This window comes from Echeneis naucrates, chromosome 3 (genome assembly GCF_900963305.1).
Source record: "Echeneis naucrates chromosome 3, fEcheNa1.1, whole genome shotgun sequence".
Classification (NCBI taxonomy): Eukaryota; Metazoa; Chordata; class Actinopteri; order Carangiformes; family Echeneidae; genus Echeneis; species Echeneis naucrates.
Window position 1 is genome coordinate 11,514,167 of NC_042513.1, and position 15,293 is coordinate 11,529,459.

The 15,293-nt window shown below is 39.2% G+C and overlaps 2 protein-coding genes across 2 annotated transcripts; both read left to right on the top strand.

The window, feature by feature from the left end:
- The first annotated feature begins 136 nt into the window (after positions 1-136).
- Positions 137-4,622, top strand: slc25a44b (solute carrier family 25 member 44b). Its single transcript, XM_029498389.1, has 4 exons — positions 137-316; positions 1,139-1,807; positions 1,992-2,119; positions 2,825-4,622. The coding sequence occupies exons 2-4, from the start codon at positions 1,180-1,182 to the stop codon at positions 3,014-3,016; spliced, it is 948 nt and encodes a 315-aa protein (XP_029354249.1). The 5' UTR covers positions 137-316; positions 1,139-1,179; the 3' UTR covers positions 3,017-4,622.
- Positions 4,623-6,985: 2,363 nt separating this feature from the next.
- Positions 6,986-13,798, top strand: LOC115040638 (cellular retinoic acid-binding protein 1). The gene is made up of 4 exons (XM_029497506.1): positions 6,986-7,144; positions 8,046-8,224; positions 8,694-8,807; positions 13,565-13,798. Exons 1-4 carry the CDS (start codon positions 7,075-7,077, stop codon positions 13,613-13,615), a joined length of 414 nt encoding a protein of 137 aa, XP_029353366.1. The 5' UTR covers positions 6,986-7,074; the 3' UTR covers positions 13,616-13,798.
- Positions 13,799-15,293: the final 1,495 nt, after the last annotated feature.

The window sequence follows — 15,293 nt, forward strand, 5'->3', positions numbered from 1 at the left end:
TCCCCGGCGCACAGCCGAGTCATAACGTGGCCCTCTTAACTGTGCCTCAGCTTGTTCTAATTACGGAGTAAAAGATGAGCCGTGAAGACAGCATGTGTGTGATTGGCTGATTGAGTCGTATGGTGTTTGAATGGGAGCAGGAAGATACCTGACAGTAACTCGACAGCTAGGTGGAAGCTAAATCGTTGCTTAACCAGTGTTGCAGCTAATTGGCGAAGATAGTTTAGGTTTTATATTTTACCCAGCTGTCGAAATGCGGTTTCCAAGCCGAACAACACTAAGAACTTGACTCTGGAAGAAATATCTGTCCGGAGAGGTCAGTGTTTTCATCGGCGCTAACGCTGTGCAACTATGAGCTAGCTCACTGTAAGCTAGCACACGAAACTAGCATATCAAGCAAATGACAACCGGTATATTTGATCCATCGGTCCTTTCGTGGTTGTTGCATTTATTTTGGTCATGGTTTAACATGTGATAGTAGTTCAGAGGGAAACAGTGCTGTAGCTGTCATTGACCTTACACTGGCTCGGGAACACGATGTCCTCTGATACTGTTGTCACTGGGCTCAGTGTAAACCGGTCAGGTGATATTTCACGGTGGGATGGCCAGAAAAGCGACTCTTTTATGAAAAACCCTGAGTAAAAATCCCGTTGCTCAAGTAAAAGTAACAGTTGATGCTGGCAGGGTAAGGTTATAAAAAAAAAGTTTTCACAGCAAAGAGGACGGCAAAGTGATGTGGTCTGTCATCTTTGTTATCAAGATGTTTTTAGGAAGCTAAGAAAAATCATATCTAAGTTCCGTCTGCTCAAACAGCCTTTCGAGTTTTTACTGGCACATTTTATTACAACATGAAGTCAAATAAAATAAGATTAGAAACAATGCTGATTATGAGATGCCACTCCCCTCTCATCAATTACACCAACACCAACTACATAAATTCAAACTATTGCTTGTCGACGATGGATGCTCTTCAATCATGGAGATCACGATGTCATTTAAGACATTTCAATAACTTGTTTTCATCCCACACCCATCAGTGTCCAAAAGCTTATTTTCTTTTTCAATTTCTATATAATTTATATGTGAAACTACGATTTACACTGCGAATAATGAACGCTGTTGATGCTTATGATGTCAGGCAGGAATCAGTCTGATGAGGGGGTACCTACAGCCGGCAGGATGCAGCAGAAAAGGAACATCCAGATCATTGAGTGGGAAGACCTCGACAAGAGGAAGTTCTACTCTTTTGGGGTGTTCATGACAATGACTATCCGGGCCACTGTCTACCCGGCCACACTTATCCGCACTCGGCTGCAGGTCCAGCGGGGTAAATCACTATACAGCGGCACCTTTGATGCCTTCTTCAAGATCCTGCGGACAGAGGGTGTACGAGGCCTGTACCGCGGCTTCATGGTCAACACCTTCACACTCATCTCAGGCCAGGCCTACATAACCACTTACGAGCTGGTGAGGAAGTATGTCGCCCAGTATTCTGAGAACAATACAGTTAAGTCGTTGGTGGCGGGCGGCTCTGCCTCTTTGGTTGCTCAGAGCATCACCGTTCCCATAGATGTTGTCTCTCAGCAGCTGATGATGCAAGGCCAAGGGGAGCACCTTGCCCGTTTTCGGCTCAACTCAAAAACAGACAGTGGGAAGCCCAAAAGAGTGTTTGGCCAAACCAGGAATATTATGTCCCAGATTTTTGCAGCTGACGGTTTCCGGGGCTTCTACAGGGGATACGTGGCCTCGTTACTCACGTACATCCCAAACAGTGCCGTGTGGTGGCCTTTCTATCACTTTTATGCTGGTAAGCAACTGGAAGCTCTTCTTTTGTGAAGCACAAGGAAGAACTACACTGTCTCCAAAAATGAACTTGGTTTTTCCATTACCAATATATGTTCCCGCGGTTTTTGTACCTCTGTAGTGAGAATTAATTCCAGCTGTCCATGCCATGTTTTTAATAAAGTGTCTGTATGTGTTACATTCTACAGAGAAGCTCTCAAATCTGGCTCCCAGTGACTGCCCTCATCTGATTCTGCAAGCCATGGCTGGACCTCTAGCTGCTGCCACTGCCTCAACTGTCACTAACCCAATGGATGTGGTTAGAGCCAGAGTACAGGTAACCACCATTTAGCTTTTTGGTCATTTAGGGCTGCCATGATGAATGGAGGATACAGAACAAAAATCCAGATTGAGAACATTTCCAGCATCGTAAAGATGAACGCCATCTATTTTATAGGACATAACGTATAAACAAATGTATTTGCTTTCATGTAAATGTGTAGTCCATTATGTCAAGTAAAAGAAGTTTTAGTTGTTGATAGAGTAAATGTAACTTAATATGTTTTTTTAAAGTTTCAGTAAGGTCTGAAGTTACTCTAATTTTTCTATATGTATTAGGGCAAGGGTCGGCAACCTGAGAAACTAATGTTAATACATAACAGCAATTTAATTTCAATAAATGTTATTCTATTCAGCTATTTTTTCAATGTAATAGTCATGATTCCGGAGATTTAGGTGATCTTATTAAGCTGAGTCTATAAAGGGGTGTTTCTAAGGGCCAAGGGTTAGCCAAGCTGAAGATGAATGACTTGGTCAAAAAAGTAAAATGGGTATGGCCAAGTCACAATTTTAACTGATTAAAATCTTTTTGTTTTTTTGGCAACAAATTTCTGGTTGCCCTACTTGTGTATTTATGTTACTGACTCAGTGAAGATATTTTACAGACTATGTAAAATCAGCCAATATTATCTCAGGCTACAAAACTGTGATACTAGTTTGCTGCCCCAAATAAGAAAACATGTACTTCATGTGATTTGTTTAGGTTGAAGGGAGGAGCTCAGTTATTGAGACATTCAGGCAGCTCATCAAAGGGGAGGGCTTCTGGGGATTGACCAAAGGACTGTCGGCACGCATCATTTCCTCCACACCCACTGCCATCGTCATGGTGGTCGGCTATGAGACACTAAAAAAACTGAGTTTGAGACCAGAGTTGGTGGATTCGAGACACTGGTAGGAAGCATCAAGACAAATAATATTTGAACCCTGTGCCATTTTAGCGCCAAATTAGACATTCAGCAAAAGCAGTGGCTGAAAAAATGATGTTTTAAATCACGGCACAGGAAGACAATGGGATCAGGCCATTTTTAACAGACAAATGCACTCCTGTATCTTTCAACCTGTATTAAACAACTCATACCAAGATACCATTAAAATAAATGTCCAGGTTTGTTTTCTAGGGTCCTACATGGAAATGTTGACTGCAAAAATGTTTGAGAGAAACAATCTGATGCAACCTTATAGGGTCAGTCTGCCACACTTGATAAAAAAAAAAAGAAAAATTTTGGTCAGGGTTTGGAGGGTTGTGTAAGTCAGTGTGACTAATTCTAATCAGCATTACACAAATATCTCCAAAGCTTTTGTTTCTGTCCGCTCACCAAACTGGCTTCTGTGTGTAGCTCTTTCCTCCTTTTTTGGCTTTTTCTTTATGTTGTAGGTTTATTTGTAAGCTACACCAACTTCCAAGTGAAAATATATGACTATCAATGCCATACAATGTTTTATCAGACATTTTGTAACATACTAGTCTGCTGTCGTATTGACGCTGTAGAAGGGACCCAGCAGTGTAGGTCCTAGTTAAAACCTTCTACGGGAAAGGTGATTGAAGCGCATTAAACAGGGCTTAATGCTGTTTTGCTATCGTGACAGTCAGTGTTTTAGTGCAATAATGTAAATGTTATATTCTTTCAGCACACAGTGTGATGGTTTAGTCCTGTAAGTCCTGTGAATAACATGATGCATTTGCCTAATTTATTCTGTTTTTTGGATTTCTTCACGTTTCGGGGCTTTTCACCATAGTATTGTCCAAACTCCAAAATTAAACATTTTCCCATTTCTTTAACATAACACCTCAGCTCTTTTTGGAAAACGTAATTAATAAAAAGAGAGCAATTTTAAATATAAAAATCAGACAGTTGCTGCAACTGATGTTTTTGTTAATTATTTACACCTAAAATTGGATATTGTAATGAACATATTTTAAGTATTTTCATAGATAAACATTAATGGTAAGAGGCTGCTTGGCTCAAATCTGAACGTTTGGATAGATGAGGCCATAATCTTTTCCTAATTATGTTGAAATGTTTGCTCAGGCCATGCCACAACCTGTGGAAAAGATTCCAGATGAGATGAGATGAGGGAGATGAGGGTTGACTACAGCTGATTTTGATTTTCTTCACACAGTTTTCAGTAACTCTGTAAGTGTAACTAACATTTGACTATCCTGTACAGATTTCATGTGGCTTCACATCCTGTGTCTTCGCAGTGTTTCTTGGCTCATCTGACTGGTCAATAAAAGATCACGAAAGATAAAGAAAGTCAGTTTGTGTTTTGTCACTGTCCCAAAAGAGAATACATTGCTTTTATTGTCTTTTCATAGTATTGTAGTAAAATTAAACCTAGCATATGTGAAGGAAGAACACGAAGTCAATATTATGTGTTCCTATTGTCCTTGGGGATTTGATTGAGCTGTGGAGGTGAAAATGTGTGGCCTGAGAAGTTAATGCGTTCCCTTGCTGTTCTCATAACTGTAGGGCATCCATACATCTTAATGAAGGTGACATTCTGACATCAAAGGTCACACCTTATTATGATAGTTAGGTAATGAGATGAGAGGATACACTGTGCACTCCATCTTGGATTAAACTGCTTCTTCCCGGTAGTTGCCTGTGCCTGTCATACTACAGTTTTGTTTTTCCAACTGAATTCAAATACACTATCCAGAGCTAACACAATTATTTCATTATGATGTTCAATAAATAATGAAAATTTTACATCATAGAAGAAATGATTTCATCAGCGGCAAATGCCAACATTGTACGACAGAGAAAACTCACCAAAAATACTTTCAAAGTCAATTAAGGCCATAAATCAGCAAAATAACTCCCACCTATGTTGAAAATACAAGTTTCCCTGAATGTGACTTAGGATGGCTTCTGCAAAGCTCTTATAGCTCAAACTTTTCCTTCTATTTTTGTCAGTGTCCTTTTGCTCTGTGATACCCTTAAATGTTCACTCTCTACATCATTGTATACTGATGAATGAAGCAACCAAGGGGGCCTGGTAAAGATGGCGGAGGCCTTCTATTGAGCTGACACGTCATGTTGGGATGACTGAGTGCTCCCTGCTCTGCTCAATACATTAATTATCGAGAAGTGTCTGGGAGGCACTTTGTCAAAAAGATTGATGAGACCCTGTCAGAGAGGAAACAAATCTGACTTGGCTGGGGTTAGAGGAAGGGCCTCTCATTCTCATGGGATGTAATGGTGCTAGTTCTGTGAATGTGTGTTGGATGAAAGGTGGGATAGTCAAAGCACTGACAGGATCAGATCGTGTTGAAAAGGCTCTTGTATAATCGCTTTTGCAGCTAAAGCCAGAGCTTTAAGATATGAAGGCGCTTTCCTTATTCACTGGTGATGAAACAACGGTTTACACATTTAGATAGACATTTCTTCTCTCAGCCTGTCTTTACTCACAGACCCAGTTGTTCACTGAAACACATCTTTGTTGTTAAAATTATTCCTTCTCTCCAAAAAGGCCAGAAATTGATCCCTTTCTGGGGATGAGTGTACCAAAGGGGGTTAAAAACTACGGACCTAACAGTGTGTTGAAACGATATTTAAAATATAACATGGTTGGATGAACCTCCTTTAGGGGCCCTGGAGCAAAAATTTGTTGCTAGGCTTCTGATGACCCTCAGAGTCTTTATTTCCCCTGATGCCCAGAAATGAAGCAGCAATGTAGAGCTGAAGTGAGGCATTGATTAGTCAGTTGCCAGATAATTCACTCTACCAAAAGTCTGAATTAATCAGTCTGAGTTTTTAAGCACAAACCCCCCCCAACCATTAAAGGCAATAGCTGTTAGATGTACCAATATTGCAAAAGTGTGAATTAAACAGTTCCATAAAGCACCTCACAACAAATGAGCAAAACACCAGAAATGTGTCAACTGTAATAGGTCTAGTTTCAACAACTAAATTGGTTTATACTTGAGCAGAGCAAATTTGTAAGAACTGAATCAACTGTGATGAAATGTGGGGAAAAAGCGACGTCCCAGAAGGTCTGATAAGTTATGTGGTTTGTTTTAGTCTAAGATGGTAACATGAAATAGATGTCTTTTGAAGTTCATGCCATTTGAACAAGATTCTTTTCTTCTTTTGTTTTTTCAGACACTGGGTGAAATAGCAACACTGTGAGGAAATTTTGCAATAATTTAGCAATTTTGGAAGATTAATGTTTGATTTGTCTAACTATTACTTCTAAAGCCACAGCTGAACTTCTGAGACTGAGCTCACGGACTACGGATTTTGTCCCTGCTTTCTTACACCAACGTTTGTTTGTCTATGAATGGATCTAAATGGACAGGAGAGTAATATGTTAATGACTGAAATCTCAATGTAAGCACATATAATAGTATTGTTTTAAGATAATACAGATAAAACGAGATTAATATCTAACAGTTTTATTTGCCTAAAACCAAATTCGAAAATTTCTGCATCTCAATACCTGCAAATACAAAACTAAAACGAGCAACATGACTAGACACAGTTGGACCAAACTAAGAATATGTATTTGAAAATACATATTTTTAATGGAAGTTCTGTGAACTGACCCTTTAAAACATATAATATAATCTCAAAGGAAAAGTAGACGATCCTCTAGTCAGCTGTGGATGCCAATGAAAAATCTGTGAAAGAAACTGATACTTAAAGGCTTTACGTCAGATACTTATGTATTGCAGACCTTCCAACCAAAACATAATTTAGCACAATCATTAAAAGAAATCTGTAATGAGAATAAAGCACTAAGAAGGGGGTGGTATGTGTCAGAGAGGAAGCAGCGGTTGGGGGGGGGGGGGGAGTCTGCTGAGTGGAATCATAGCACATAAGGAGGAGAGGGGGAGGGAGCACAGGGACAGACAGAGAGAGAGAGCCTGAAGAAAGAGCAGAGGAGACAGCATACTGTACACCAGGAGGTGAAGGCTGACTGACACGCAGACCAAACCCCAGAAGGAAAATGCCCAATTTTGCTGGAACCTGGAAAATGAAAACCAGCGAGAATTTCGACGAGTTGCTCAAAGCCCTGGGTGAGAATCTATTATTTATGACGTGAGTGTTTGAATGTGTTTTGGTGAGAAATTATCCAAAGGCTGAAAATTGAATGAATAAGGCTTATAGGGGTCTTTTATCTGTACTGCAGGTATCCATACCTGGAATACAGGCATTAGAATAAAAAAAAATCTGAGCTGAATGGTGTTAGTTAATTAGTTTTATTTCGATTAATGTTAAACCTGCTTTGTACAGAGCCTGTTGAAATGAAGCAGTTCACAGGAGACAAATTTAACACTGAAACCGCTCAGAGCACAACTGTTTTTGATTAAAGAAGGAAACGGAAAACTGTTGTTGTACACGAAGCGATGCTGAGTTTAGGTGACTATGAGAGATGGGGAACAGACCAAAGCCCCGCTCGTCTAATTGTTTGTACTGTGACTGTGTGACAGAGAGGGTTAATAGTCTTTCCACTCACTTAGAGAACAGACTCTATCATGATCTTACAGGAGAGCTAAACAAAGCAAACGGCACCGGCATTCCTCCCTCTCATCACCTTGTCAATGCACTGTTCGTTCAAAATCTGCTGATAACAATCTCTCTTGCAGCTGCTGGAGGACCTTTTCTTTATTTATTTTATAACCAATAGTTTTGTGCAGTGAGAGCCTCTGCTGACATCTAGAAAGTGATTTGTTTTCATCGTGGCTGTAGGCTTTCAGAGATAGATACCTCCCGCTTTAAGCATTTCTGCTAAATTAGCATCATCCTTGAAACACCCTTTTTGGTACCAGAGGCAAACAGAGATATGAGAGGTGACACATCTCAATGTCAAATGAAAAATTACAGAGAAAGTGCGTCTGATGCTTGGTGGCAGTCAGTGAAAACACATCAAATCACGCTATTTACTTTACAGACTCGTCAACTGTGTTTCATACGTAGGTGTGAATGCCATGCTGAGGGCTGTAGCAGTGGCGGCTGCATCCAAGCCCCATGTCGAGATAAAGCAGAATGGTGAGCACTTTTACATCAAGACTTCTACCACAGTCCGCACCACGGAGATCAACTTCCTCATTGGTGAGGAATTCAATGAGGAGACGGTGGATGGCAGAAAGTGTAAGGTAATCTGAATTAACAGTGTTACGTGAACTTTTATTTTCACATGTCCCTCTACGGCCATACTGTCTGAGAAGGGGGTGAATACGTCAGCTTCTTGTCTAAAAAATAAGTCTTGGATGTTGCATAATCCCTCCTGTCCTTGAACACAACACTCTCAAGGTGAAACAGTGGGATTACCATGTCAGGCAATATTACTCATTTGGCAGCTGAAGGGATTAAATATCTAAAGCAAGACTCAACTCTCTGCAAGATGATTTTTGACCTGTACAAAAACTAATGTAGCCCTCTGAAATTCACTGGGCACGAGTAAGCAGGCTAAAACGTACGAGTCTGGTTTAATCCTCTCAAGATTTGCAGGACAAAAGAGATAAGTACAGTTCTCCCAGTCCATTACTGCTGACATCCTGTTAACCAGGTGAAACTGAGGGGTTATGTACAGGAAAGCCTCATTATTGTGCTGATTTTCTATAGAGCTTGGCCATTTGGGAAACAGAAAACAAGATGTACTGCAAACAGACCCTACTGAGTGGGAAAGGCCCAAAGACCTTCTGGAGCCGAGAGCTCAGAGGGGATGAACTCATACTGGTGAGTAATGTTTTACAGTCACTGCATCCAGAAATATGGTGATGAATATTCACCATTTGATTGAACGTAATCTAATAGAAAATAATCAGGTCTATAAAGTATGGGTTGTACTCACATCGCATTTGAAGTACATCACTTCTGGCCTCTTCGGGATCACCTCGGAAAAAGAATGATCCTTGTCTCCACATTTTCTTTCTTGAGGTTGTGGCTCCCAAGTGCTCACATCGAGATGAGAGCACAACATGCCGACACTATAGCTCCCATTTTCCTCTCAGGTCTCAACAGATCAATGAACAGATGCACTCTGTTTTAGTCACTCGCTCCTCTTTCTGTTTCAACTTGTCTTTCTCCCAGTAAGAAAACAGTTGAAGGACTGGTCAGAGGGACGGTTTTGGCAGCGAGATCAAGCCGATCTCAAAACTGTGAGGCTGCTGAGCTTAGTCCAGCAAAGCATAAAGACTGGAAACAGTTAGTGTATGTCAGTGCAAAGATAACAAAATCCACTCTGCAGCTCGTTAATTAGCAATGTGAATGAATGTAATAAACATTAATCACATAATAATGAACATTCATTCTCTAATCTATTACCTGACCAATCAATTACTAATAACAGTCGATTCATTGTTGAAGTTATTTTTTCAGGTAAGCGTGACAATAATTGACAGGTTAAAGTTTTGCAAACCTTTTTCTCAGTCCTCAGGCATAGCTCTTATGGTTTTGAGTGTTGAAAAGTAAAAAAAAAGTACAATAGATTTCCTATTTAGTGTACAAACATATCACAGCTTTTTGTCAAACTCACAGCAAGAAATCAAATGCTCTCACTGTGATGATGGCCATGCCAGCAGAATCCCAGCTGAGGCAGCCAATAAAACCAGACAGATGGTCAGGAAAGGCCATAACTGGGTGGTTACACCAGATGTGAAAATGTCAATATTTTTCCAAAATGCTGTGTAGTTCCAAGGAAGTGTCCAACACTCCCATGGCCACTTGGTGCACTTATCCATTGGTCATACCTCTTTCTTTTGGCAGATAAGGGTTTGGAAAGCATGCTTATATCAGTCAAAGATCCAGCAAACATCCACTAAAACTAATATTTAAAAACGTCTGATAGGAAAAGTAGGGCACTTTTTTTCCCCTTGGTCATTTGATGTTGATGTAATTTTTTTATTGTCTGGCATGATCCACATACAGAACAAAAAGCAAAGGCTGAAATTAAGGCAATTGTTTGTTGAAGTCTGCAGCAAAACAAACTGAGGGGCTTCAGAGGGAAACTAGACTGCTGGGAAATAAATGAGCTATTCCCCGACATACGTTTGCTGTTAGACGGGGCATTTCGTGATCCTGCATCCATCAGAGATACTTCTGTTTCTAGTTCCTGGCAAATCAAGATCAGTGAAACAAAGAATTTTCTTCCTGTAAACATCTGGGATTCTACATACTTGGATTTATTGGCCAGATGGATGCAAGGCTTCTCAGTCCGGTTTGGCTTTGATGGAGGACTTGTCTTTACTGACTGTGACTCACCTCAGCAGAGAGGCAATCAGGAAAACATTTTCGAGGGACTATAATTTGGACTGAATGCAGGTTTTCAAACAGGGAACAAAGCTTAAACCGGATGAAATCTGTTTTTATTCAAGATAAGGGTATATACATCTGCCGGTGCTGGAGTGATAGGCTGAAATCTGATAGGGCATATGGGATTGAGTCATTGGGGGGGAAAGAAAAAAAAAAGCCTTGACTTTCAAAGAAAAGATCATGAATTTAAACATGATACCAGCAAGGACGGAGAAGTCAGATATATTCCCTGCTGTTCTGTAATTTAGACAACTCACCCCCTCAGATTACACCACCTCTATTTATGTCTTATTTAGATTTTGGAATTGCAATGACGTTAAAGCAGAAATATTTGACTAAAACAAACCTTTTTCCAGTGGTCTGGAGGTGGACCTTGGTGCTTTTAGACATCACTTCCTCAACCTGTAAGAAACAAGACTTCATAAAAGAACCTGTACAATGAAAATACACATGCACTATTTCTAAGTTATTACAGTAGTCCCAAAATAACACTTTGATTTCAGATCAACTATTTCTCAGAATAAGCGTGGGGGAAAAAAAAAAAACAAAACAAAAAAAAACAACAAACTGACCTTCTGTACTTCTGAATGCTGAAACCTGTTGATGACAGACTGGTTAGTGATTTCGTTATTCGCAACCACTCAGTTTCTGGGAGAAATAAAAAGTGAATAGTGACAAATACAGCACAAACAGAACCCAATTCAAGGTAACTACTGGCTTGACTTTAGCCTTTTCTTTGTTTGGCTCACTCTCTCCGACTGCTCAGAAGTAAATGCCTGTGGTCTAAAGTAGAGCTGTAACTATTACTCAATTAAATCAACAACATGAAATGAATTACTGCTCGTTTCCGTTGCACGAATTTCACTTAGTATACTTTTCATGCTTGGACATTACCTCTGTCATGATTACAGGGTTTTTTTTCACAGCTCCACAGAGCTAACAATTAGTTGATTAGTCAGTAAAATGGAACATAATCTGACTAAGTGTATAGGGCTTTCTAATTTGGATTCAAAGTAAAAAAAAAAAAAAAAGTGACTTTTGTTCTAGTAGAGCCAGATCATTACATTTGTCAGGACAATTTTTCTAATTTTTTTTGTATACAATATGTTGTATCAATGAATACAGCACGTCGGCAAATAATTAATTTATTAATTTAATAAGAAACTGCAGGACTGAATTGGAAAACTATGTCGCAACAGTTTTACAATTATGTAGTTTGTCCAGCAGAGGCCGCTCTCCAGTTGATTGTTCAATTATAAAATAATAATAAAACTATTTATTTAGCACCTTGAATCAATAGAAACACGTAAGATAAAGACAGAGTTCAAGTGTTGTTCAACATGTTTCAAAAGAACTTAACTACGGTGCATTACATGGTTACGGTTTTTTGACATCAGCATTGGTCAGGTCTTTCACAAAACCTTAAGATAATTGTCATTAGCCTAGATAGTTGCTTCATTATCCATTGCTTCTGGTGGCAACAGAATAGAATCAGTAATAGTTGGTAACTGTGACACAGCACAAATCAGAAGGTGCTCTAAAAGGGCAGCTGTGATCGGTTGAGTAAAATCATTCAAATCTTTAAAATGGTTCCAATGAAATTATTTCTTCATTTCAAATCTTTACGTCTTTGTTTCAGTTGGATAAGAGCAGAAATAAAGTCTCACTTACACTTGCTGAACCTTACTTTTGAAGCATATATAATGAATAGAGCATCATGCTTGGTTTGGTCCCCTCCTGTGTTAGCTCCTCTTACAGAAAACAACAGTGCTACTCAGCACTACCTTTGTTGCTAAAATCTGTCCTCTCTGTCCTCTCTCTTCATGGAGGAATGTAATCGATCCTTCAGTATATACAGAAAAATGTATCATGAATAAATGCACCAGCCAGCAGATGAGGCAATCAGGCTGTCAGGGAGAGATGGATGGACCTGCGCTTTAATGAAGACAACATGTGTTGACTTTCTGCACATGCTGTGCTGTAAGATGGGTGGTAAAGCACAGAGGAGGATAAAGTCTGCTTGACATGAAAAACTACTCTTTTATTTGTGCATGGGAAGAAATTCAAACCTTACATTTTGAGATAATAAAATGTCATTTTTAGGGCTGTACGCCATCTTGCACTCAGTAATTTATATAATGTAGCTGGAATGGGATGCGACTGTGTGGCTCTGATGGTGTCTTGGGTGTAAATCAGTGAGTGTCCTCTCTTTAATTGGTCTCATTGATCATGCAGTAGAGAAACACCAATGATCCCTGATGTTTCTCCCAGTTAATGTCTCCTCTGGCATCTCACACGCACACCAGATGGAGACATCAGAGATCCATTTTTTACAGCTCCGGACCACCTCCCCTCCCTGCCACGCCGCACAGCCCGAGTTAATGATGATGTGAGGCGCTGCATTCGCCCATAATGCTTCGCCCCAGGGACACCCATAAATCTTTGGACTTGGTCACACACACTCCTCCCCCTTTTTTTATGATAATTTGTACTTCACTTGTAAGCGCCTGTACCTACTCGGAGTAAACACTGAATTTCTGTTAGTGTCTTAATTGAGGTAATATTCTGGTTCTGCTTTACTATCGACCTTCCATTTCCAATTATTGAGCAGCATAGAGAACTTTAATTAATAAATGTGCTTTTTAGACACTATAATGTATTTGTAGGCAAATAATTAAACATTATATAAGTTTAGAATTATGTTTTCTATCAGGCTGCCATCTTTCTAGTAGCCCAGAAAGATGAAACTTTGCTTTGGGCTGGGTCCTTTGTGGTTTTAGGGTTTTTCTCATACACTCTTGAAAAGGGAAGGGAAAGGGAGGATAAAGGGAGGGGTAAGGGAAGGGGAAATTTCTAACCCAATTTGCAGCCTGGCTGCTTCATACCATTGAACCCAACCCACTGGTCCTTTCACTGTGAAATTCGCCTGTTAAAATTTCTCAGAGACTCAGATGATGTCTTGTTTTGTCTGACCAAGAATCCAAAAGCTCCAGATGTTCAGTTTACGCTCATAGATAACGACAAGCTTTGATCGTGATGGTCTAGAACCTTGAAACAACAAATATGAAGCATTTTCATTTAAAAGAACTGAATTGTTGAATAAGTCCAGTATGGCAACAAGATAATACAACTAGAGGAAGTGACGACGATTTTTTGTTTCTTTCCTCTCAATCTCGTTTCAGACCTTTGGAGCCGATGACGTGGTGTGTACAAGGATCTACGTACGTGCATAACAGATGTTCATACCCAGCATCCAGTCAGTGTGAGCAATTTCACATAAAAATCTCAGATAATCTGGTCAACATCCAATTTTTTTGCATTCATGCGATTCCCCAATTTCAGATGAATATTTCTACTTTTTTCATTTTTGTATATAATTTTCTTGCATTGAAAATAAAAAGGTCATTTCAAAGATATCTGTCATATTTAATTTGTGTTTTAGACCCTGGGACAGGAAAGCAGGTGGTGAACAACAGCAGCAGCAGCAGCAGTAGTGTTCACACACTTACATATCGCCGGAAGAGTTTACTGGAAATGATTTTCTAGGAAATAGATGAATATTTAAAAAAGATAATTGGCATTGTACCAAATTTCTGGAGGAATTTGATACTTGTAATCACATTTGTAATACTGTACAGAATTGAATTCAATAACAAGTTCACCTCAAACTGATACTCCAATCTGTCCCAGCCATGATATGAATAATTTCTGCTAATGTCTTCATATCACAACCTGGACAAAAAAAAAACAAGCAAACAGACAAGCGAAAAAAAAAAAAAAATAAATAAATAAAATAAAATAAAATTGTGGAACAATAATAGTTTGGGGATTTTTCATCCTTTTTGTAGATGTTACTTAAAAGGGAAAAAAACAAAAACAATTATTCAAATCCTTAAAAATCCATCCTTGTAAAAAATGTTACAGATATACCTTTAATATATTTGGAGAGCCTTTAAATCCAACACCATTTAAGCCTTCAATATCTGTAGATGCTTTGCATTTAAACACAATGAACAAAGAAGCGGTCAACTGAGTTTCTGTCTATTCAGAGGATAGTTTAATGCCACACACCATACTAACACTCAGGTACAACACCATAAAAGTCAAGAGAAGAGACACATTGAACGGGGTACAAATGATGCCTTTATGTACAACCAGTTCCGCAGGACTTCCTATGGTTCTTCATATTAAAACAGTTATAAAAATAAAAACCCAAGTAATAAACTGTCCCAAGATTGTCTGCAGCTGGTTTTGTCACTGACCATTGCCTTTAACAGAATTTAGGTGAATGTTGAAGTCGGAGGGTGAAATTTTGTCGGGCAGACCCCACACTCCCATCCCACCCATCTTATGAGCTGTACGTAGAAGACTATACTGATTGCTCTGAGTTCCTCAGGTAATGTTTCATTTCTTGTCGTTTTTGTTTGTTTTTTTGTTACAATATCTACAGGGCCAACTCCAGTTTTATTAAACAAACTGCAGTGAGGAAAAGGCAATAAAAAATCCTTAGGTTACATCCCTCTTTTAAGGGAATACAACATTCACATTTGTATTTCACCAAGAAGTACAAACTGATAGCTTTCATAAACTGTGACTGAAGGAATTATTGCTCGCTTATTTTCTTAGTCTTAAACTGTACACAAGTCATGTGGCTGACATTCACATACAGCCCTACTATACAGTCAGCCAGTGTTGGTCGTCAACACTGCAAATAAAAAATAAACAACTCATGTATGGTTCTTATATTTGTTATATTATGAGGCCACTGAACTTCTGATTCAGAGTCTAATCATTTGGTAAAGTTGGAATACGAAAGAAAGTTGATAGCACTGTTAAGACTTCAGTACTGTAAAAGACAGACATATACTATACTGTCAAAAGGAGAAACTGCTGCTGAGCTACATTCAATCA